The 25,398-nt window shown below is 39.5% G+C and overlaps 1 protein-coding gene across 38 annotated transcripts in view; it reads right to left on the bottom strand.

Annotated features, from left to right (window-relative positions):
• CLASP2 (cytoplasmic linker associated protein 2) overlaps positions 1-25,398 on the bottom strand; it is a 495,740-nt gene that overhangs the window by 456,886 nt on the left and 13,456 nt on the right. For 36 of the 38 annotated variants that reach the window (XR_015734236.1, XR_015734237.1, XM_060685988.2 and 33 more), the window contains exons 1-2: positions 10,615-11,897; positions 3,828-3,906 (exon numbers count right to left, since the gene is read on the bottom strand). Coding sequence is in view for 34 of the 38 variants with exons in the window: in XM_060685988.2 (XP_060541971.1) it covers positions 3,828-3,906; positions 10,615-10,809 (274 nt within the window). In the remaining 4 variants the exon portion in view is untranslated. Of the gene's footprint in view, positions 1-3,827; positions 3,907-10,614; positions 11,898-25,398 lie in introns of those variants that run through there. The other 2 variants (XM_087894111.1, XM_060686009.2) reach the window with 2 other exon arrangements.

The following is a 25,398-nucleotide window of genomic DNA, read 5'->3' as shown; positions in this document are numbered from 1 at the left end:
ACCCCCGCTGAACGTCCTGGCCAAGCCCGACTCTCCCCCTAGTGGGTTATCCCCCAAACCCACAATCCTAATTCCAATCCCACCCCCCACCCCCCTCCCCCTCCCAGAACCCCTTAAAAGTTTAAACAAGGACAATTTTAAAAAACCCCGCAGCCCCCTCTTTGCGGCATGCCACCTCTCGGGACTCCAGAGCCCGTCATCGAGGTAGGCCCTCGATAGAATGGAGGGCCAAGCCTGCGAGAGGGGGGAGTCTCGCAAACCAAGAAGCTCCGCTGCTGAGTACATTAATCATAATGGGTAACACGACCATATCCTGAGGGTGTATATAAAGGACCGAGGAGAAGACAAAGGAATGGGGGATCTCAGAGACATATTTGCAGGACCGAGTCCCCTGTCCCCTCACAACAGAGGACATAGTCCAAAGCCAGGACGACCACAGTTCCAAGGGGGAAATAGATCTAACCACCCTCTCACGGTGGTTAGGTCAGCTGGACAACCCCCTCTTGTGGTGGGGTGGCAGCAATGAACCGATGCATATAGACAGCGTCCAGGGGTCAGGTCCAAAAATCGCCCTCTCACGGCGTTTTGTCCGGTGGTAAAGACCGATGGTAAAGTCCCCTCGCTGGTAAAGTCCCCTCGCTGGTAAAGTGCATATGTGTAGAAATCTGGTAAAGTGCATATATGTAGAAAGCGTCCCGGTTCAGCCCCCAGGGGCTCTGACACCTGGCCACCCTCTCACGGTGGTCAGGCAAATGTCTAGCCCCCTCAGCCGATGGGATGCAGCCATGTACCGGTCTCCCGTTCAGATGGAAATAGCCCTCTCCAGAGTCAGGGGGATTCAGAATAGTAATAATAATAGGGCATAGCGCCAATGAGTCCCACAGGCTGACAGTTGGTCCAGGTGGGCCCAGTTCTAAAAGGGAACGCTGGAGGAGAGAGAAATGGGGCAGAAATGGGGCGGCTTTCTCAAGCCCCCCCGCCCCCCGCACAACCACAAATTGAGGCCTCCCGAGGCCCAGAAAATCGCTCCGGGTCTTTTCCGCCCAACCGTGGTTTCAGGTCTCCCAGACCTGTTGGTTTGTTGCCCCCCCCAGCTCCTACTTCAAAGGGGGGGGTCCCCAGCGCCGTCTGACCGCCAGCTAGCCTCCACAGCAACCGCCATTGCCGCCACCACCGCGCGATCGTTGCCAGCCCCCAAAGAGCCTGGCGACGTCCCAGAGGTCTTCAGGGGGTGCCCGACACATCATGTAGCACTTCGGGCAACCCCCCCGGGCTTCGAAACTTGCCGCGCGGCGGGCGCCCCCCGGCACAGCGCCGCTCCAACTAATTGATGGCTCCGGCTGTGAAAAAACGCTGCCGACGCTGCCGACGCCCAGCTGATCAGCCTGGCGCTCCACGCTTCGCCCCTTCCCCTCGGCTCAGTCACGGAGGGAAAGAAAACCCTCTCCGTGCTGGCCGGGAGCTCCCCTTACAGGTCCTGGGGTCGAGGATCTTCAAAACGACCCCCAAAGGACCCAAAGGGTAGGTCGGCGCCCCATCCTCAGATCGTGATCCCAGCGGGCGCCGCCATCTTGGACATGCGCATATCAGAGAATCTAGAATGAAAAGGTTGCCAGCCAGAGATTTTGTCCTTATGCGACCAAGTCTTTTCAGCAGACAACTCCTTGAAAGCTAAAGGCCTACCCGCCAGAGCAATTCCCCTCTCCCCCAATGGGGTCAAGTATCTCTGAAAGGCAGATCTTTCATTCTGTCCACTTTATGACCCAGGAACTCACTTACAACTGCAACCATGCATGCCAGGATTGTGGTTTTGAGAAAAGTACTTATATGGCATCTCATTAAATAACTGCTTCACTCAGTAACGGAAGATTCTTGTCTCAATTGTTATCATAAATCAAGGACTATCTGTATTTGATTATATATTTGTTTTTCAACTCTTAAAGCAAAAATAACCACTTTACAAGCCAGAAGATGATTCAGCAGCGTTCAATATGAAAATAAAAATGTGAGGTCTCAGTCCTTAATATTACAATCATAAATGCAACATTGCCCAATAGGCTTAGTGAGACCATTGCAAAGGTGGGCTAAAAGAAGAACCAAATAAAACACCCTTGACACCATTAACAACCTTAAGAAACAAGAAACTCAGATAAAGGGGGCATAGAAGACAGACTAGAAAATAAATATGTTTGGAAAGGTTCTGAGAAATAGAAGATGGGGAAGTGGAAGGACAGAATCTAGAATATCCTTGGATAACCTATGAGGTTTTGCTGGGGACAGTGCAAACATTTGATAAACCTTTATTTATGCAGCCAACTGAGTTGAACCAAACTTAATGGATCCTAACTGGCCTGATTTAATATATGACTGAACTCATATTTAAATTAGGAGTCCTTGATGCTCTCTGAACATGGTTGTTTTCTTGCAGATGTTCATTGCCCAAAGTAGAATATAAAATGAGAGGAAATCCCATTCCCTACTAGCACTGATGATGTTACAGATGCCATAGACCTGTGATGGTTAACCTACGGCATGCGTGCCGGAAGTGGCATGCAAAGCCATCTCTCCAGGCATGCCAGCCATCACCCATTGCTCTTCTGGGTTCCGGCGCGAACATGTCCACCGACCAATTGGTCTTCTCAGCACAGGAGCGCCAGAAAAGCAGCTCTCTGGGTTGCATGTGCACGCCAGGAAGCTAAGCTTCCAGTTTCTGGTGCATGTATGCGCGTTGGCCAGCTGGTCTTCACATGCACATACATGCCAGAAACAGGAAGATCAGGTGATGGTGCGCATGCAGGCCAGGGAACTGCTGTTCCAGTTTCCCGTGTTCCTGCACATGCACGCCAGGAAGCTGCTCTTCCGGTTTCCTATGCTCCCCCCCCTCCGTTTACATTCTCCCATTTCGGCACTCGGTGTCAAAAAGGTTCACCAACATTGTCATAGACCTTCCCTGTCAGTGTTAATGGGAGTGGTCTTGGTGGTTCTTTGGTTGGGCTGTTTACTGTTTGTTTGGCAATTCCTTGATTCGGTATTGTTTGCTGCTTGATTGTTGGTCTAATGTTAATATTGATGTTAATCTCTGCTCATCTGTTGACTGCTGGTCAGGAGGTGTTCTGGTCTTTTTTCCCTCTGGTCTTTCCCCCCATTTTTTGGCTTGTTGATTGTCTTTTTTGAATAATGTATAGATGTTGTTTATGTCTATGTTCCTGGCTGACCTGTCAAGGTGCCTTTTAGGAATTCTCTAGTGTTTTGGGACTTGACTTGGTTTAGGATGGTCACAGCTTCCCAATAGTATTATAATAGTATAGTATTGTTAAATCCGGCCATGTGTTGTAAAATTAAGGAGCTTTCATCATGTCTTCTGGTTACTAGTTGATATTCATGGATGTGCTCTGTTAGTGTTCTGCCTGTTTGTACTATGTAGTGGCTGTTTCAATCCTTACATTGTACGTTGTAAATGACTCCTGTTTTTTCTTCTGGGGCTACTGGGTCTATTGATTTACTTAAGCTTTAGGCTTTAGTTGATTTCTATACTATACTGATGCCATGTGGTTGTAATAGTCTGTTGGTAGCAACAGTATATTGTCATCAGAAGCGCCCTTACACTCAGGCTGTAAAGTACCCTTAACAAGATCACTGTAAATTTGGTGGTTCAACAAGTGGTCATAAATCAGCAATAGCTGTGTTCTATATATAAATCTATTACTATACCTTTTCCATTATTATAAATTTGTGATATACAGCTCTAGTTAAAAAAATATTGAGGAAAAGATAAAACTTATTTTTGTACAATTTTTTTTTACAGAAAAAATGTAAAAAATACTTACCAGTTCCTACATAGGTTCTGAAACATCCTAATAGTCTTTCACCAAGGGCACCTAGAAGTTCTAATCCAAGTAATGATACCTATGGAAACATATTTAAAGAATTAAAAAGACACTGTAGTAATCACCCAACCATTTAAGGCAAATATATAGATTTGAGAATGAAAATCTGTTATATTAAATTTCATTCAGCTAATCTTGTACAGGTAGTCCTTGACTTACAACCACAATTGAGCCCAAAATTGCTAAGCAAGATGGTTAATAAGTGAGTTTTGCCCCATTTTATGACCTTTCTTGCCACATTTGATAAGTGAATCACTGCAGTTGTTAACCTAGAAACACAGTTAAGTGACTCTGGCTTCCCCATTGACTTTATCAGGTTACAAATGGTGATCACATGACCCCAGGACACGGCAATCGTAATAAATATGAGTCCGTTGCCAAGAGCTCCAATTCTAATCATGTGACTGTGGGAATGCTGCAACGGTCGTCAGTCATTTTTTTCAGTGCCATTTGAACAATCACTAAACACAAATGGTTGTAAGTCAAGGACTACTACGATTATATGCTTAAAAAACAAGTGTTATCAATTTAAATTGGAAAGAAGGCACCACTTTGAATCTGGTTTGATACAGAGAAATTAATTAAATTATAACTACATGCTAGAACTGATTTGAATCAAAGTCAATTCAGTAGAGCTTCATTAATTACTTTTTAAAACTTTCCAATTGCAACAAGTTTTGATATTGTTCAGGTTTAAAAAAATACTTTTATCAATTAATGTATTTTGTATTTTACATTAGAACATTATGCTTAATTTGGATTTGGCAAATATTGTACACTCACCCCCTTCATTAGATTATTGTTCTTAATCTATTACCATTGCCCAGGGGACATGCAGTTGGGGTTCCTTTTGTGTCCCTGTTAAGCTGCCCATTGAAATGATACCCATCTATCTACTTGCAGTTGCGCACTTTCAAATTGCTGGGTTGGCAGGAGCGAGTGACAGGAGCTTACCCAGCGTCCTAACCATGTGAGTCATCGCGCTCCCATAGCTAGTAATTTAAAACTGTTAAAATCAATAACAGCTCCTATCAAACTTATATGTAGGACAAAGAGTGGCAGAACCTGGGGAAGAGTTAAAACATGGATTAGCCTAGTATCTCTAAATAGCCACAAGCAAATTTAACTAACATTTAGCATCTGCTAAGAGATAGATAAGGGTCAACAGTATTAAAGGGGACATCGGATTTAGTTTGCTTGTGGCTATATAGAGATTCTAGGCTGATCCCTCCCACCCATAGGTTGTGACACTCCTCCATTATGTCATATATCAATTTGTCTTTAGAGCTACATGATTATTTATTTCAAATTAAGGTATATAATCTTTTTTTTTTTGCAAAAAAAAAAATTATTTTTATTTTTCCCAACACACAAATTACATCTTTTCAGAACAGAGCCCTCATCCGGTCATCAATTTATACAATTTTTTATCATCTTTAACAAGATTTTATATACTGTATTCTATTTTGCATAACACTTATTTCTTAATCTTAAATCACCTATCTCAACTAATACCATCCTAAAAAAAAGAATTACTCAAATTTACTTAATCAAAAGTTACCCTTCTATTAACCCTCCTTAAATCTTAATTCAATTAATACCTCATAGTACATTTCACAATTCTTACCCTAAATCCTCACTATTAACAATACCTAATCTTAAATCATCTATCTCCCCTATTACCATCTTATAAAAAGTTTACTCTTATTTATTTAATCAAAACAATTACCCTTCTATTAATCCACTTTAAATCTCAATTCAATTAATACCTCATAATACATTTCATAATTCTTAGCCTAAATCCTCAACAATACAAGTCAAACATGTTTATATTTCAAAATCTTATTTCCCTTTCTAAAACTTCCCCACATTTATTATTACTTCATAAAATGCTCATTAAATTTTTATTTCCTTCACCAAATTTAAATCCTATCTCTAATTCCAAAAATATAGCAGTTTAACACTGAAACATAGTTCTTAATTCAAATAAAACTACAAAACAATTTTCCAATTATTTCCCACAATTCTGTCTCTTTAACCATTTATATAAAAACCAGTTTAAGTAGTTCTTATTTGTAATTCATAGTCCTATATTATTTCAATCTTTTCTTTTTTGCTTAGATAGATATATTATCAAAAATATTAAAAATATTAAAATATTAAAGTTGTTGAAAATATTCAAATTATTGGAATTGTTATAGGTATTTAAACAATATCCCAGTTTTTATAGTCATCAATTATTCTCAAGTAATACCATGTAACATCTTACTAAAAATTGATTCATTACGCCCATTAATATATTTTCTTTTAATAGTCTATTTCTTATACATTATAGCTTCCATCCATGTTTTCATTTTAAGTATCTGTAACATATTCTTCTCAAATTTCTGTTGACCATTATTAATCTCAATATAGTTATTTTATAAATCAAAGTCCTGGACTTTTCTATCTTACCCCATATTCCCCAATTCTTTCACTGTTAATCCCAGTGTCCTATCTCATCTATCACACTATCCCAGTGTCCTATCTTTAAAACTATTGTTATTCACAATATAGTCTCTAAAAGCCTCCTTTTATTATTACTATCCGCCTGCACATTACTTATTCATATTTAATCACGTTGTCTTTGTCTTCATTTTCAGCCGTTGTGTCATTTCTTCATTTTCTTGTCTGCTTGCGTATATTTCATTTCAGCTTCAATGTCCTCAAATTTTGTCCTCCATGCAGCATTTTAATTATTTTATTTATTTCCGTTCCAAGTCAAATACATCAATTTGTTCCTTCTCTAATTCCTGCGCCATTTTATTCTTTTTAAGTTAATGCTATCCCAATTATAAGAGATCCGTTGTGGTTCCCCTTTTCTTTTTTCTTTTCCCAAAGTCTAGCCGCCTGCAGACGAAGAAATCATCCTCCACATTTTGTACAATATCTGTATGACAAAATTGCTCAGATTCGTGAACAGCTAGACTCTGACTGGATTGATCCAGAGGAGATGACAGGGGCAGGTCCTGAGAATATTATTTGGGAAGAGTTTGATCCTGTGACTCCCGAAAGCGTGGACAGGATACTGAACAGACTAAATGCAACCACATGTTTATTGGACCCGTGTCCATCCTGGTTGGTACTGGCCTCCCGGGAGGTGACGCGAGGCTGGCTCCAGGAGATTATAAATGCTTCTTTGAGTGAGGGTGTCTTTCCCACCGTCTTGAAAGAGGCGGTGGTGAGGCCCCTCCTCAAGAAGCCCTCCCTGGATCCAGCTGTATTAGCAAATTATCGTCCTGTCTCCAACCTTCGCTTTATTGCAAAGGTTGTTGAGAGTGTGGTTGCACGACAACTGCCTCAGTACCTGGATGAATCGAATTATCTAGATCCGTTCCAGTCGGGATTCAGGCCCGGGTACAGCACAGAGACAGCATTGGTCGCATTGGTTGATGATCTCTGGAGGGCTCGGGACAGGGGTTGCTCCTCTGTCCTGGTCCTACTAGACCTCTCAGCGGCTTTTGATACCATCGATCATGATATCATGCTGCACCGGTTGGAAGGGTTGGGGGTGGGGGGCACTGTTCTACAGTGGTTCTCCTCCTTTCTCTCTGACCGGTCGCAGTCTGTGTTGACAGGGGGGCAGAGGTCGACCCCGAGGCCCCTTATATGTGGGGTGCCACAAGGATCGGTCCTCTCGCCCCTTCTATTCAACATTTATGTGAAGCCGCTGGGTGAGATCATCCGTGGTTTTGGGGTGAAGTACCATCAGTACGCTGATGACACCCAGCTGTACATCTCCACCCCAGACCACCCCAATGATGCCCTCGAGGTGATGTCCCGGTGCCTGGAGGCCGTACGGATCTGGATGGGGAGGAACAAACTCAGACTCAACCCATCCAAGACCGAGTGGCTGTGGTTTCCGTCGTCCCGATATAGTCAGTTGGCGCCATCTCTGACTATTGGGGGCGAGTCATTGGCCCCCACAGATGGGGTTCGCAACTTCGGCATCCTCCTGGACTCACGGCTGTCTTTTGAAGAGCATATGACGGCCGTAGCCAGGAGGACTTTTTATCAGGTTCGCCTGATTCGCCAGTTGCATCCCTTTCTGGATCGGGACTCGTTACGCACGGTCACTCACGCCCTTGTCACCTCACGCCTGGATTATTGTAATGCTCTCTACGTGGGGCTCCCCTTGAGAAGCACCCGAAGGCTCCAACTGGTCCAGAATGCGGCCGCGTGGGTGGTAATGGGAGCAATGTGGCGCTCTCATGTAACCCCCCTCCTGCGCGAGCTGCACTGGCTCCCAGTGGTCTTCCGGGTGCGCTTCAAGGTTTTGGTTACTATCTTTAGAGCGCTCCATGGCTCAGGACCAGGGTACTTACGAGACCGCCTCCTGCCACCAATAGCCTCTCACCGACCAGTTCGCTCCCATAGAGAGGGACTCCTCAGGGTGCCGTCGGCCAAACAATGTCGTCTGACGGCCCCCAGGGGAAGAGCCTTTTCTGTGGGGGCACCTACCATCTGGAACGGGCTTCCCCCGGAGTTACGAAACATCCAAGACTTACGCATATTCCGCCGTGCCCTGAAAACATTTCTATTCCAACAAGCTGGTCTGGCCTAACTCTCCCTTTTTAATTGGCTTTTAAACTGGCTTTTAAATTGGGTTTTAAACCTCTTTAGATAAATTTGGATGTTTTTAATCTTTGAGCCTAAATTACTTAATCTGTTTCTTAATAGTTTTTAACTTCTATATGTATTTGTATTTATTATGGCTGTTCACCGTCCTGAGTCCTTCGGGAGTAGGGCGGTATACAAATATGAAAAATAAAAAATAAATAATAAATAATTAAATAGGGGAGTATACCATCCATAATAATGTCACTAAACAAATGACACGAATCATGTTATTTACATCTGTTATTTACATAATGGTATGTTGTATTATGTAAATACAACAAGAATTTCATTATTGTAATTAAAATTTGCTGCATTGCTGTCTTCTAGATTAAGGTTTTACAATTTGACTTTCAAAAAGTCAATTAACAGTAATAAGATACAGAATTGGGAAATAGTTATTCCAAATAAATAAAGTATTTTAAATATTAAAATAGATTGAGAATGTCTTTTTCATTAATGTATTTACAACACCCACTAAATTACCATTACATTTATTTCCAAGAGGTTTAATAATGTTCAAAATTTGAGTCAATTATTCACTATGTGATCTATGTGATATACATATAACTTAATCTCTGGAGTATTCTTTGAATCAATAGAAACCTGAATTGTACTGCAATACTGCCACCAAATGATGAAAATGTAAACAAAAAGATAGCACTCAATACTACTGAACTACATATTCTATTACTAGTAATACAATAATATCCTGAAGCTTTCTATGATAATCTCAGAGGTTTTTTTTAAATGTGTCTAAATCAATACTTCTATTCTGGCAACCAAGAAAAATCTGCTTAGAAAATCTGAAGTATGAGTCATTTTGAATTTTCTACAACACAAAATAGAATAGTCTACAATCTAATATTATTTAAAGTATTTTTGTTGCTATTTACGTTTTAATGGGAATATATTAAAGCTATTAAAGTGACTTCTTTAACAAATGAAAAATCCTTATTAAATAAATATCTGACTCCTCTGGAAACACTATATCCCCAAGTAACTACATTGATTGCAAAAATATAAAATTTTAGACTAAAATGTACTTTGTTTCTGGTTTAATGGATTGCAAATTCTACCAAGTTCAAGTAGAGTCTTAAATAAATTATATGCAAGGATTACAGTTCTAACATGACAACATGCAGTTTTTATAGTCAATCCATAAGGAAAATGAATGTAATACAAGTAGTCCTCAATTTATTACTTAGTGGCCATCTGAAGTTATTACAGATCTACCTGGGACTACTTATCACCTGGATTTGAAGTTCTGATAGTTGAGGTTCTTCACAGTCATGTGATCAAAACTTCAGGTGCTTCATAAATGGTCTACATTTACAGCTATTTGCAGCTTCCCATTGTGAGTATGACCTGTAAACCAACTTACTTCCTTTTTTTTTGTAAAACTACATACTATTGGTTCTCTTAATGATTGCTTCAAAAAAAGTCATAAAATCAGAACAATTATATAACCAGACCATTTTAGGACTATCATGGCTTATTGGACAGGCTCCAATACAGTCATACATTGAGAACTACTTGTATTCTCAAGAAAAATAATAACCCACATATATTAGGATTATTTCACCCAATGTTATATTTATACTTGGTCTATTGAACCAGACTGCTCTTTAGAAGGCCAGATCCTGAAGATGAAACTCAAATACTTTGGCCACCTAATGAGATGGAAGGACTTACTGGAGAAGAGCCTAATGCTGCAAACAATTGAGGGCAAAAGAAGAAAGGGACAATAGAGAATGAGGTGGCTGGATGGAGTCACTGAAGCAGTCCGTGTTAGCTTAAATGGACTACGGGGGATGGTAGAGGACAGGAAGGCCTGGAGGAATGTTGTTCATGGGGTTGTGATGGGTCGGACACAACTTCGCTACTAACAATTGAATGTACACATTTGAGTGTGAGTTAAAACTGGATTTTTACAAAGTAAAAGGATAAAATGAACACAATAAAAATCCAATTTTTGAAAAATTCACTTCACTGACAGAGAGCTTAGTGAAAGAGCAACACAATATCTAACAAGAATCAGAATTACATCTATATCAGGTACAATTATTACCTTATAATTACTAGAGTTAACCCATCTTGTTAATTCATCGATTACTTTATCAAGGCGTTGCTGATCCTGCTCAAGATCAGTAGAAATGCTGGGATCATTCAAATATTCCAGAAATTCTTGGCCAACTTGCAACCTGCAGCCCACATCTTTTTGTTGTACTTGTTCACAGAAATAATCCATTTTGCCATGCTCCATTGTATATTCGACCCAAACTTTCCTGCTCTTGAGAATTCTGTGTAAAGGGTTCACAATTTCTCAAGAAATTGTAATAAAACAGAAAGTTTTCTGCACATCAGAAAGGGGGTGGAGGAATGTCTTGTTTTCCTTCCTTCACCAAAGATAACTGATTATAAACTAACTAACTATAAACTAACACCAGTCTTTGAGGAACAAAACATTGTCATCATGAGCCGCCGAAACATACAAATTCCGTACAAAGAATCCAGGGATTGCAATCCAAGTTCTGGGGGAAGAAAAAACTCTACAGTTAGAGAAAGTTTAGTTGGAGGAGTAACCGAGGATGACAATGTCTTATCGGGTTTCGCCTTTGCAGAATCCCTTCACGAGGCTCGACAGCAGGAACAGTGAGACACAGCATAGAAGGCTAGGAGCGCCCCTCAGGGCCGGACAAATAACGCCACAGATAGAGCCTGTGCCTCTCCTCGACTTCAGGCGCTGCCGGCCACCTCACCAGTTCTCACCGCAGTGAGCAATAGCGGCCGTTCCTCCTGTCCAGAGGAAATAGTAATCGGCTAGAGCCGCTGCTTCGGGGCTGGGGCGAAAGCGGAACTTTCATACTCCCTGCGACAACACCGGGCGAGGCAACAAGGCTGAGTCGAAGAACAGCAAGAATGAAATCAGAGATGTTTTGCTGGCTCTCCTCCACCCCGTCCTGTGGAAGTTGCGACCAGTTCCAGCCACCGTTAGCCAGCCAGAGGCGCCACTCATTCCACCGAGAACTCGCCTTTATCTTCTCTTTTCGGCGCGCGCGTGGCTACACGCGTTCCCTTCGCTCAGCGACGCTTTACTAGCGTCGCTTCTTTTGAACGACTCACCGTCCAAAGAGCTCCTAGCGTTCTCCCTGCGCTTGCGCAAAATTGTGGCCTGTCCCCTTTTCTAAATCCTTTCGTTCTCACGCCTGGTCTAGATCTATGCCTGAGCATGCGCTCGCACATTAAAAGACCATCTTTGCGACGGACCTTCTGCAAGGGCTTCCCCTGAACGAGTTGCCTGGACATGCGCCCTCACTTTTATGCTCTTTTTCTTTCGGAACCTGGCGCTCTATTATTGGCATCTCGGCACTTAGGGAAGGCGAGATCAATTTAGTAGCCTAATGTTGTGCCGGTATTTTTCTTTGTGAAGATGAAGTAAGAGTAGCAGAATAATGCATTAAAAGGATAGAGCTATGAAATTATGATTTTAGCCTTTCTTGAAAAAATATTTAAATGAATTCCTACGTCAGAAAAAAATAGTTTTCCTTCCGGTAGGGCAGTACACTGAGGCACTCGTTGGTTTATTTTGATGCTCAGAGTTTGTGGCGGTGACTACTTTGGTGGAGGGAGTGGGGAAATAGGGAGAAAGAAAAAGAGTTGAGGGACCTTATGTACAGTATTGTTTTAACCAAGTACAAGTCATAGTTTTTTCTCAACTTGGAAATGTACTGGATTCATAGGACTTATGCACTATTCAATATTAAACAAGAAAGTAAAATTTAATTACATATAAATTTACTTTATCCCTTTCGGTGTCCATACTCTGAAAAGATATCTGGCAATTAGCAGCATCAAAATATTCATAAGAAAAAATACAACTGATGAATACTAATGCAGACGTTGATGAAAGAAATGTCCATCTGGGTTCATTTCCAGGTGGGGAGAAAGACAGTGGAAACAGGGAGACTGCCTGAAAAGATGGTTTAATGGTGAACAGGACCACATGGTTTTGAGGCAAAAAGGTACATGGGTGAGAGAGAGAGATTTATATCCTCTGTTGGGATTTGAATTTGAGTTTATATTCTGATTGGTTGCCAGACTCCCATGGGGCCATGCAGGGGTAACTCTGTAGGTTGTCTTTTGAGTCTTTTGCCCCCTATAGCAATGGGGTTGCTGGGTCAAGTGCCTGAACTGGTAGTGACAATATGGACCAATGCAATATAATAGTACTAATGATGTCTATATAATACAAAAAAAGACAAAACAATAGTAGAATGCATGTGATGCTGAGAATAGTTCTCCACACTGCTGAAAACTGTACAATGAATCTCGTTACACCTTTTTTCCTGCTGATCACTACAGATGCTTCATGAACTGATCACCATTTCAGTTACAAGATTGGCATTGCTTGACTGCCATATGATTGATTGACTTTGTCCTAGGACTATACTATGCTATGTATACTATGTGTACATAGTATACTATGCTATACTAGTTTACCAGAACATTGTCATGGTGAACATTTGGGTATTGGTTTATATGTAATTAGCTGTACCCGGCCACGCATTGCTGTGGCCCAATCTGGTGCGTCCGCTGAGCTAAAAGAGTGAGGCTGAAATCCCAAAGTCTCCACAAACATTTGGTGGGCGTGGCCAACTCGACGTCACTCACTTTCATAAGTCACATGAAAGCCCCCCGAGCCACGCCTACCCAGCTGGTGATTAGGGCAGAGAACCGGTTGCTAAAAAACAATGGGAACCACAAAATCCTCCCTCTCTGTCTCCCCCTCTCTCTTTGTATCTATGTCTCTCTCTCCCCCCCGTATCTATGTGTCTCCCCCTCTCTCTGTATCTCTCTGTCTCTCTCTCACTCTGTATCTATGTCTCTCTCTCCCCCCCGTATCTCTCTATGTCTCTCTCCCCCCCCCTGTATCTCTTTCTGTCTCTCTCTCTCTCCCACCCTCTCTCTCTGTATCTCTGTATGTGTCTCTCTCTCTCCCCCCCCCCCGTCTCTCTGTATTTCTCTATGTCTCTTTCTGTTTATCTCTGTCTCTGGCCCAGCCTCTTCTGCATCCCCTGCCATCACCCTTACCTTTTCAGGCTAGGCCTTCGCAGCTCTCCGCACCACAGCAGAAACTATGATTGGAGTGGATTTATACAAGCTATCTTTTAGTAATACTTCTTGCGAAGATTAGGATACAAAACTGATACAAAGTATGAGGGACTTTGATTATTTGACTACTAGAGACTGAACTGTTTGGATTGAACAATTTAAATATTGACTAATACCTGATGAACCAGATGATAAGGACTTAAATAGAGGATACAACATTACACTCTTGGGATCGGATGTGGATTCTAACAACAGGAATACAGAGGACTATAGATTAAATTGGATTGTGGAATAATTAAAGTGAATAGGGTGACTCAGACCTTTGGAACCGTATTTGGTTGGAAGAAAGATAAGTTTACATAACACCAAGAAAGATAAGAGACTATAATTAATGGACAATATATATATGCTTAGCTCGATTTAAGTCTATTCTACTATATATCATAAGATACTAGACCCGGAAAATAACCTTTAATAACTTATTAGTTTTTCTCTGAAGTAGTTTGTCTAATTTGTCTATTTGAAATTAATTAAACAATTATAGCATATTATCTTTAATTATATTTAATTAATTTATTCATATACAGTAAATGATTTTAAATAATTAGATAGAATTATAATAATTAAATTGATATTGATACTATCTTAGAACTATTATAATAAAATACATTTTATTTTGTAAGTAATTGAAGAATAAGGTAACTAATGAATTGTTAGAAGCCTATTTTTTCCCCGTTGTTTCCCCCTTCTCTTCCTTCCCCACCCCGCCTTCCTTTTTGCTGTTTTCCCAATATCGTATTACTAATCAGAAATACTCTGAAAAAACCTTGTAAAAATAATCCTGCATCCAGGTTATAAACATTAGACGTGAGAATTTTATGAAATTGTGGGCAAAAATAATAAGCATAATAGATATGGCAACCTCAAACATACCAACTACTATTAAATCAACCAAGAAAATACCCCCAACCCAAACACTATTGGTGGCTTCCCTGGTCCAGCAGAAGACAGGGGAAACAACAGATAAAGAAAAGACCAACATAGGTATTCAAAACATCCAAGCTGCCCTTGCAATGATTCAGGAGGGAATGAAAAGGATGGAAGATAAGATGATCCTGAATCATGATGAAACGAAAAAGAACCATGAACAAATGCGATTGGATGTACGGGAAATTAAAGATGAGATTAGAAATATAGATGAAAAAATAGAGAAAATTCAACAAAATATAACCGAAAACGAACAGAGAATCCATAAAGTTGAGGAAAAGGCGGAAGCCACAGCTACCAGGTTGGAACAGATGGAGAACCAACAAGCAACAAGAAGTCGAGACACAGAAGATGCACTGACATTTCTTGAAATGGAAAAGGCATCTTTCTACTTAAGATTTCAAAATATAGAAGAACAGAGAGAGGAAGACTTGGGCGAAATTATGGTTGGAATCTTGGCAGAGGCGACACATAAGGATAAAGATGAAATAAGAGGTGGTATCGACGAAATTTACAGGGCCTTCACAAACTATGCCAGAAGAAACAAACTCCCTAAAGAAGTACACATCAGATTTACAAAAAAAACAATGAAAGAAGAAATATACCGAAAGATGAGAGAGGAGACAGTCATGTACAAAGGGAGGGAAGTTCTAACGCTAAAACAAGTACCGAGAAGGGCCAGGGATAGGAGAAGAGAATATAACTTCTTAACCCGACAGTTAAATAAACTCAAGATTAAATTTAGATGGCTTATACCAGAAGGAGTACTCATTTCTTGGGAAGGAAGAAAATTTCGAATCGACACCATAGAAAAAGCCCAGGACTTCGCAGACCAACATTTAGGATATGAAGGAGAACAGGAGAGCAGAAGAGGCAGAGAAGATTCAAACCCCAGTGACCAAGAAGAGCAACCAATAAATAAGGAGGACAAGGAACGGAAGAAGGGAAAGTTGGGGAAGGAGGAAATGACGGGGATCACACAAAGAGTCACAAGAAACACATCAAAACTCAAAATAGCAGACAAATAAACAACACCAGGAATGGAAGAAGAACTAAAACTCATCTCTATAAATATAAATGGTCTAAATTCACCAAGCAAAAGACATCAGATATTCACTAAACTGCAAAAATTAGGAGCAGATATAATCACCTTACAAGAGGTACACATAAAAAAACAACAGAAAAAATTACTCGAAAATAAAAAATTAGGAGTAATGTACACATCCTTAGGCGACTGTAAAAAAAGGGGAGTGGTAATATATGTTAGAGATCATATAAGAACAAAGCCGATATATGTGGACAAAGAGGGTCGAGTCTTAATAATAGAAGTAAAACTGGAAACAAAAATAATACTGTTAGTAGCCATCTATGCCCCAAATGGAAACCAAATAAACTTTTATAAAAAATTACACGATAAATTAAAAGAGCTGGATTATGAAAATATCTGCATTGTCGGAGATTTTAATGCAATTGTCAACACACGAGAAGACTACTATAGTAACAGGAAGAATAAAATCAAAAGGAAGACACTGCCACAAACATTTAAGAACCTGGTACAAGAAATGAGTCTACATGACACCTGGCGAGAATTAAATACTACAACCAAACAGTACACATACTTTTCTGGCCCACATCAATCGTGGTCAAGATTGGATATGGCCTGGATGACACCCCAACTAAGTAAAGAAACACACGACGTAGAAATTATGCCTAACATATGGGCTGACCACAACCCCATCAAAATAATTTGGAAAGGCTCCCGAAAACAAAAAAGATGGAAAATGGATACAAGTATTATAAAGGAAAAAGAGTATCTACAAATGATGGAAAAAGAGATTAAGATATTTTTCCAAATTAACACAAAGGACCAAACGTCGTTACAAAATCTATGGGACACGACAAAAGCATATATTAGGGGCCTAACCACTGCATACGTGGCAAAGAGAAAAAAAGAGAAACAAAGAATCAGGAATGACTTATTGGAAGAAATCAAGATAGAAGAAACTAAATTACAACAGCATCCTAATAATAAGATAGCACAGCAAAAACTTAATTTGGCTAAACACAAATTGAATTTGACTACAAAAGCTGATTTGGCACAAAAAATAAAAATGGCAAAACAGACCAACTTCGAACACGCAAATAAAACTGGACGCTGGTTAGCCCATAAATTAAAAAAGCAAACAGACAAAAGAATTATACACCAACTCCAGGACGAATCAGGAACTTTATTCCATACACACGTAGATAAGAAAAACATAGCCAAAACATACTTTCAGAATCTCTATCGGCAGGAAGATGTCCCCGAAGACCAAATTCGAAAATATCTTAGTAAAGTGAATATTACACAATTCGAAGAAGAACATAGAGAGACCCTGAATCGCCCCATAACAATGACTGAATTGATTGAAGCTCGTAAAAAACAAAAGAACAATAAAACTCCAGGACCAGATGGAATTCCTACTGAATTTTATAAACACTCCCAACAAAAAATAGATGAAATATTGCTACAAGTCTTCAACGCAGCATTATTGACAGCTGAAATCCCAAAATCATGGACAGAAACCATTATTACGTTAATACACAAAGAAGATTTAGACCGGACCCAAGTTAGGAATTACAGACCCATCTCATTACTCAATGTAGACTACAAACTATTCATGTCAATATTAGCACAGAGACTTAAAACAATAATTCATAAATACATACATACAGACCAAAACGGCTTCATACCCAGGAGGCAGATTAAAAATAACTTGAGAACGATCATAGATATACTGGAATACTACGATAAGAAAATAGATAAGGAAATAGCTTTAATATCTCTCGATGCCCAGAAGGCCTTTGATAATTTAAATTGGTCCTTTCTTACATCACAACTTGAATTAATGAATTGCGGAGAGAAATTCCTTAAATTGATAAGAAAGATTTATTCCTGTCAAACAGCCAAAATTGCAATAAATGGTGACATGACACAAACTTTTGACATCCAGAAAGGCGTACGACAAGGTTGCCCCATGTCACCTCTATTATTTATAATCGCACTGGAAGTTTTACTAACGGAAATCAGGAAGGAAGAAGACGTGGAAGGCTTTAAGATTCGGGGAGAGGAGTATAAATTACTTGCCTTTGCAGACGATGTGATCTTCATATTGGAAAACCCAATACTATCTGGAACCAGGTTGATGACAATGATAGAGGAATACGGGGAAGTTGCGGGCCTCAAAATAAATAAGCAGAAGACGAAAGTATTGACGAAGAATATGACCCAAACACAACAGTTGAAATTAGAACAAGAATTAGGACTTCAAATAGTAAAGAAAATAAAATACCTAGGTATTTGGTTGACAGCAAAAGCAACTACAATTAAAGAAGATAATTATACCAAATTGTTAAAACAAATCAAAAAAGACTTAGAAATTTGGAGTAGATTACAACTCTCATTGATGGGCAGAATTGCCTCAATAAAAATGAATATATTACCAAGAGTACTATATTTATATCAAGTGATACCAATACACCCCGGAAGAGATTTCTTTAAGAACCTCAACAAAACAACAATGAACTACATATGGCAGGGAAAGAAGGCCAGAATCAAAATCAAAGCCCTACAGGATTCACGGGACAAAGGAGGCCTAGCAACACCAGATTGGGAACTCTACTATAAGGCATCAGGATTGACCTGGATTAAAGAATGGATGGAACTCGACAATAAAAGAACTTTATATTTAGAAGGCTTTGACTTAATAAGAGGATGGCACGCTTTCTTATGGGACGGATCGGATAAGAGACACATGTACTTCCAATGTCATATAATTCGAGCTTCATTATTCAAGATCTGGCAGGATATTAAGAGAACTCACTATACCAAAATACCAAAATGGCATTGATATACCCGAACACTCTCGAAATAGGAAAAATGATGAGGTACCAAGACTTACTGAATCATGAAGGCGAACTCATTTCAAGACAGCAACTCCAAAACTCCGGCATAAATATCGATTGGTGGCCCTATACTCAAATACACTCAAGACACATAGCAGACAAAAAGCAATATGGAATCTCGAATAATTTGAACGAATTGGATAAGATTTTACAAGGCCCAGAACAAAAAATGATAACCAAATTATATAACTACTTACTTAGATATAAATTACTGGAAGAAACAGTAAAAGAAAATATGATAAGATGGGCCAGGGACATAGGGCACAACATCCAACTGGCAAACTGGGAGAAATTGTGGAAACAGAACATCAAAATGACAAGAGCCATACCCTACAAAGAAAACCTCATAAAAATGTTTTACAGATGGCACCTAACACCAGCCAGACTAGCCAAAATATATCCAAACACCTCCCCACGCTGTTGGAAGTGCAAAACAAAAAAGGGGACACCATGCCTGGTGGAAATGTACAAAGGCCCAACAATACTGGAAGGACACAAAGGAAATCATTGAAGAAATAATAAACCAACAAGTAGAAAACACTCCAGAATTTTTTTTATTTGGAATGATAACAACACAACACAACAAAGAGACAAAATACCTCATCATACACATTTTGACAGCAGCACGGTTACTGTTTGCGCAAAATTGGAAATCAGATCAACTCCCAACCAAAGACAAACTAATCTCAAAGATAACAGAATGTGCCGAAATGGATAGACTGACACTAGAACTCCAAGATAAAGAAGAAAGTGAATTCTATCTTGTGTGGCACCAGTGGTATCAATGGCTGGAAAAGAAAATCAGTACAAATATAGATGAAAGAATATAGGGTAGAAAAAATAAAACCGGAAACAACTAAATAAAGAGGAGATGCAAGATTATTTCTAATCTAAAACATCTGAATTGACAATGTATTACGTATATATTAACTTATAAAGCAATTCTGATGATGATCAAAACATATATGTAAAGTATAGTGTGGGTAGGTTGGTGGTGGGAACTTGTTTGTCTTTGTAATGTCTTTGTATTTTTTGTATTGTCTTTATATATCTGTTTAAAACTCAATAAAAAAAATTAAAAAAAAAAGTATGCCGTATTTTTCCGGGCTATTGACTTTGAATGCTATTTTTTTTCTCTCTCTTCAAATGTCCTCTACCTTGCTCTATATTTAGAGCTAGCAGATTTCTGGATATGAATACCACCTACGGAGGGCATTCCTTTTGATTGAGAGTTCTTTAACTTTTTGGTTTTTTTTTTGATGCATCTTATTTCTTAGTCTCTAGGATGATACATGATGATCTATACTTGCATATATCGCATATCCCTCCACACAATGGTCGTTTTTGTTGGGAATATGACATACTGAATTTGGACTTCTAATGTCTCTGCTGCATTGAAACACCACAATACCTCCAAAAGATGGTTAATTTTGGATATTTGGGCCTGCTGTTTATACTGTGTTATGTTATGCATGGTATTTGCCTGATTTGAGGCTCTTCAATTGGCATAGCCCTCCTCCTCATTTCTGTATTACTTGTAATCTATGCTTATATTGGTGTCAATGCCATTAATTTACTACCTACTAGAGTCTTCCCTGTGTCTCTAATTGCTATTTGGCCTCACATGGCCCTAGCTTTTTATCAGCAAACATACAAGGTGTATGTGCATTCACTACTTCTGATTGTTATGACTATTGTTATGCACATGGTTATTTTATGCATTTTAATTTAGGCTATATTTTATAATATATGTGTTGTTGCCTATTTTTCTTCTTCATTTTTTAAAGACATTTCCTCCTTCCTGGGTATCTGTCTTGACATAACTGACACCATTTTTTGGTGTTTGTTATTGTGATTGATATATTAGGGATTTTGCTTTCTTTCTTTTTCCTCAGGGTGCCTGCCCAGTACAATGTGATTTTTGTGCACTGGTTTCTACCAGGCTTTTATTCCTTTTTGTCCTGAATGGACTCTTTTGCGCATTTGGTCCCTGATCCTGTTGGTCAAAACTTCCTTCTTTTTGGTGATGCTGAAAGGGCATCTTTTATTTGCCCTTTAGCATCAAAGGGGGGATTATGAGGGGCAAATAACATGGCTTTTGTTATTTGTTAACTAACATAGCCATATATTTTAATTTGATTTATTTTCTCCCTTTTAAAATGATGTTCAGATTTATTAGCTTTTAACATTCCTAAACTGATAAACAAGTTGGAGATTACCTCCAGATAAGAAAAGTTTGTTAGCACAATTTGGGGTCTGTCTTATCTCTTTTGTGAACTCTAAACCTTTTTCCTTACAATTACGTCCCTTCTGACATCAGATCTCATTTTAATGAACATGTATGCTATTATGGGATACAAATATGTAATGTTTGACTACATGTAAATGATTACCTGTGCAAAGACGATGTTACTTTTATTCTGTCCAACTTTTCTCTTGCATTTTCTTTGTTATGTTAATTATAAAAAGGAGGGAAACATGGGGCTCAAGGTTCTCTCTCCCTTTTTTCATAGAGAGACCCACTTTATCAGGATACCCTAATAAACTGCTTTTAAACGATCTTCTGACTCAGTTGCTTATTGGAAAGGTAAACTGAGGCAGAATCTAGAGCCAGATTTGGTTTCACTAGACAAATGCAGTTTTCTTGGCAAGGTTTGCCATTGCCTCACTCCTAGGGTAAAAGAGGATGACTAGCCAAGATCACCTAACTGGCTTTGTGCTTAAGGCGAGACTAAAATTCATGGTCTCCCAGTTTCTAGCCTGGTGCCTTAATCACTACACCAAACTAGTTCTTTGTCTTGCACTTTAATTCTATAGAATTAAATATAATGTTCTCTTAATCTTTTGGAGAAGAGTGGCATGATAGCCTCCCACTAGGAAGGTTGAGAGTTCAATCCTATATAGCGGTAGATGTTTCCAAGGGTGCAAAGAAAAAATATCTGCTGTGAACTCCGTATAGGCTTCAGGAAGGGCATCCATCCAGTAAACTCTCAGCTCCATCCAGTTGCTCTATCCTGAATACGGACTATAGGGTCATAGAAAGGGAGTTTTAATCTGTCAGAGGCAGGACTTTATAATGGTATTTTTAAAAAATGTGTCTTTTTGCTATTAGAAAATGGAGCATTGAATATAAGGAGTGGAAAGTACCTTGGAGATCATCTAATCCCTGCCCTTTGAGAAATCTGCTACTCCTTGATATTAGACCACTCAATTTGTTTAAACCTAACAGAGCCCATAATCTTCTGAAGCAGTCTGTCACACAGTCAAATAGCTCTTACTATTTGAAGTTATAGTTAATCTCCTAATCAAATCTACTTTTTTGTAATTTAAGCTAATTTTAAGATACTTGTGTAATTTAAACTAATTTTTAAGATGCTGCTAGAGCAGCCTTGAACAATTGTTCTGTATGATGACCCTTGATCATAGATGATCTATGTTGCTAGATATTTGAAAACTGCTATCATGTCTCCTCATGGTTTTCTCCAATCTAAAGGTACTCAATATCTCCAGCTGTTCCTATGCTTTGTCTTTCAAGCCCTCTATTATTATTATTATTATTATTATTATTATTATTATTATTATTATTATTATTATTATTATTTTAAATTTTATTTATATGCCGCCCTTCTCTGGAGACTCAGGGCAGCTTACAATGCGTTAAGCAATAGCCTTCATATTTTTGTATATTTATACAGTCAGCTTATTGCCCCCACAAACTGGGTCCTCAATTTACCTACCTTAGAAAGGATGGAAGGCTGAGTCAACCTTGAGCCTGGTGAGATTTGAATTTAATTGCAGTAATTGCAGACAGCTGGTGTTAATCACAATGCTATTAGTCTGCTGAGCCACCAGGCCCAGTGCTTGCACTCCTTTGAACATGTTCCATTTTGCCAAATGCCCTGAACTGGATGCAATATTTTAAGTGTGAGCTGACCAACACACAACACAGAGAAATGACTTTTCTTGATTTTGTATCATACTTCTGTTTATAGGGCCTAGGATTTCTTTTGTAAACTAGAACATGTTCTAGTTCAATATTATGATAAAGAACATGCTGATTTTTGCCAAGCAATGCATTTTTTAAAACAAAAGTTCACAAGCAGAGCATTTTGTTCTGTTCCAGAGTGTTGCCTGATATTGATATCAAATTAATTAGTCCCTGTTATTCTTAATAAAAGGAAGTACTAGTAAATTAGAGTTTTGTGTCTTTTCTGCTATCTAATATTGTAATTCATAATTTGCAATTATGCTCTAATAGTCATACTAATCGCCTAATATATGGTTGTCTTCACTTGGAATCTGCAGCTTGTTCACTTCCAGCAATTTACATAGAAGAAGAGCAGGCAGGCTGGGGAGCTGAGTTAAAGCGCGTCATCAGCTTAGATTCATTGAATTCCCACAAACAGTCCCAGGCCAACCCTTCTTGAATTCAGCTGTCCCTTATCTGGTGGTTAGCTAGTATTGAAGCTTAGTTGTCTATTTTCTTGTGTATAGGCTTGAGCAATAGATCTTTTGAAATACAACTTAATGTATGATCTTTATGAATTTAATGTTGTATATTTTTCCATTTCTTCGATGTATAAGATCATCTTCAATCTTAATATTAAGTTGCGTAGAACTTAACATGATCTGATGATTTGGCTACTTGTCTTTTGTGTGTATACAGATATTTGTCTGAATATAGATATAGCTTTGCATAATTATGTATGATTCTTTTCATTTAACATTTATTCTGCCAAGTTATCATTAGGTTCTTAATAATTTTTATTCTATTGGAAACAGTTCCAAGAAGGCTCCACACCAATTTGCACCACTCAGGTGACCCTGATGACATAGATAAACCTCTAGGTGACCTTAATGACCTGCTAAAATATTGCAAATGTCCAGTTGTCTGCAAGAAGTATAAATCCTTCCATTCCCCACCATCCAGTCAGAGCTGAAGAAGCTTCTTGGATGAGAAGCAAAATGTCTTCAAAGTAAAACCAAAATGTCCAGTTGCCTCTTGAAAAAAGCACCTTTGGGACAACCATGACCTGGATGAGTGAGAATCTCCATAGACATTCTAGTGGAAAATATGGGAAATAAAAGTTCTCCTGGAAATATTTTTTAAGGACTAATTTGTCAAGCAATGTTAATTTTTTAAATTTGCTCTTATTTTACTGACATTTAGACATTATCAGGAATATATATATTTAAATTAGGAGCATAGTGTTATAATACTTAAATGTTTATAATCAGAATCTGAGGAAATTCTATTGATTAATAGATTCTCTGATAAAGACCAGTATTACAACAGTGAAGCACTAAATTTAAGTAAAATGACTTCAACAAGTATTTCTAACCTGAAATTCATACTAAACCTGTTTGTTGTGCACACACCCAAACTATGCTAGAACATTAACTATTACAACTGCAAGTAGCATCATGTTCTAAAATATTCAGTAAATGAGGAAAACAAATGGGTACTGCAATTCAGTAGAGTTTATCCTTAACTCCTTAAAAGAATGTACCTGTTCAGGAAAAGTTTCACAAACAGAAAGGGGTTAAAGCAGTGTTTATTAAAGTATGGTGTGAATCATTCTGTAGGTCATAGCTTGTTTTTGACAAATAAGCCATTTTATGCTGAAAGCCAGCTGTGTGTGACCAAGTGAATTGATAAAAAAACAAACTAAGTTATTAACAAAATATCAAAAGGAAGAAAATCTTATTTATAAATAGATTATTTTCTGTTTTGAAAATAAATCAGAGAGGCAATAAATCTTTTTAGAAAAACAAGGGAAAGCATTTAGTTTTAGTTTACTATTATCTTATAAATATAAATCTAGGTTGTTCACGGTGGCTGCCTGAAGGTCCCCACACCAGTCCTGACCCAATGCTGGCCTCCTGCTCATCCCTGGCCTAGGAGCTGGGCACAAAGCCAAGGAACATGTGGCAGCTGAAAGCAAAATGTGTGGGTCAGAGCGAGGCCCACTCCCTCTTGCGAGGAGAACCAACTTTATAAGCAAAGCATCCTCAGCAATGGAATGGGAGACCACCAGGAGAGGCCAGTAGAAGGGGACAAAGGGATGACAAGAGGAGCAGGGCTGCTGGTGGCCAAGCATTAAGACCGGATTTCCCTCAGATCCTCCCTCCTTCTCATTCCAACCTCCCTCCCTCTATCCTTCCATCCTTCCTTCCTGTCTCCTACCCTGCCTCCCTCCTTCTCATTCCCATTTTCCTTCCTTCCTCCCTCCTTCCCATTCTCATCTTCCTCCCTCCTTCTCAATCCCATCTTCCTTCCTTTCTTCCCCCTCCCATTCCCATCTCCTTGCTTGCTTTCTTCCCTTCCTTCCTTCCTCTCATTCCCATGTCCCTCCTTCCTCCCTTTTTTCCTCCCTCCTTCTCATTCCCATGTCCTCCCTCCCTCTTTCCTGCCTCCCTCCTTCTCATTTCCATCTTCCTTCCTCTCTTCCTCCCTCCCACTCCCATCTCCTTCCTTCCTTCTTTCCCTGCCTCCCTCCTTCTCCTTCTCATTTCCTTCCCTCCCTCCCTCCCTCCCGCTGTACTCAGAAAGGGATGATGTGAGGGGAGAGGGCAACAGGGTTGGTGGCTTGGGAGGCCCTAGGGTTGGTGGCTAGGGAGGTGAGAGGGTGACAGCACTGCTGGTGGCTGTGGCTTTCCCACACAGGGGCGGGGGCCATTCCGGTGGAAAGGAAGCACTTGTGGATTGCAGGGCCAGCAGGCGAAGCTGGTCCAGAGAGCAGGCCATGGAGATGGTGGAGGCACTGGTGATGGGCATGGTGCTCCTGGGCTCTGCACGCTGCCCTAC

The sequence above is a fragment of the Pantherophis guttatus genome, chromosome 4 (genome assembly GCF_059756535.1).
Source record: "Pantherophis guttatus breed Tessera chromosome 4, ASM5975653v1, whole genome shotgun sequence".
Classification (NCBI taxonomy): Eukaryota; Metazoa; Chordata; class Lepidosauria; order Squamata; family Colubridae; genus Pantherophis; species Pantherophis guttatus.
This window is presented reverse-complemented; position numbering and strand designations above follow the sequence as displayed.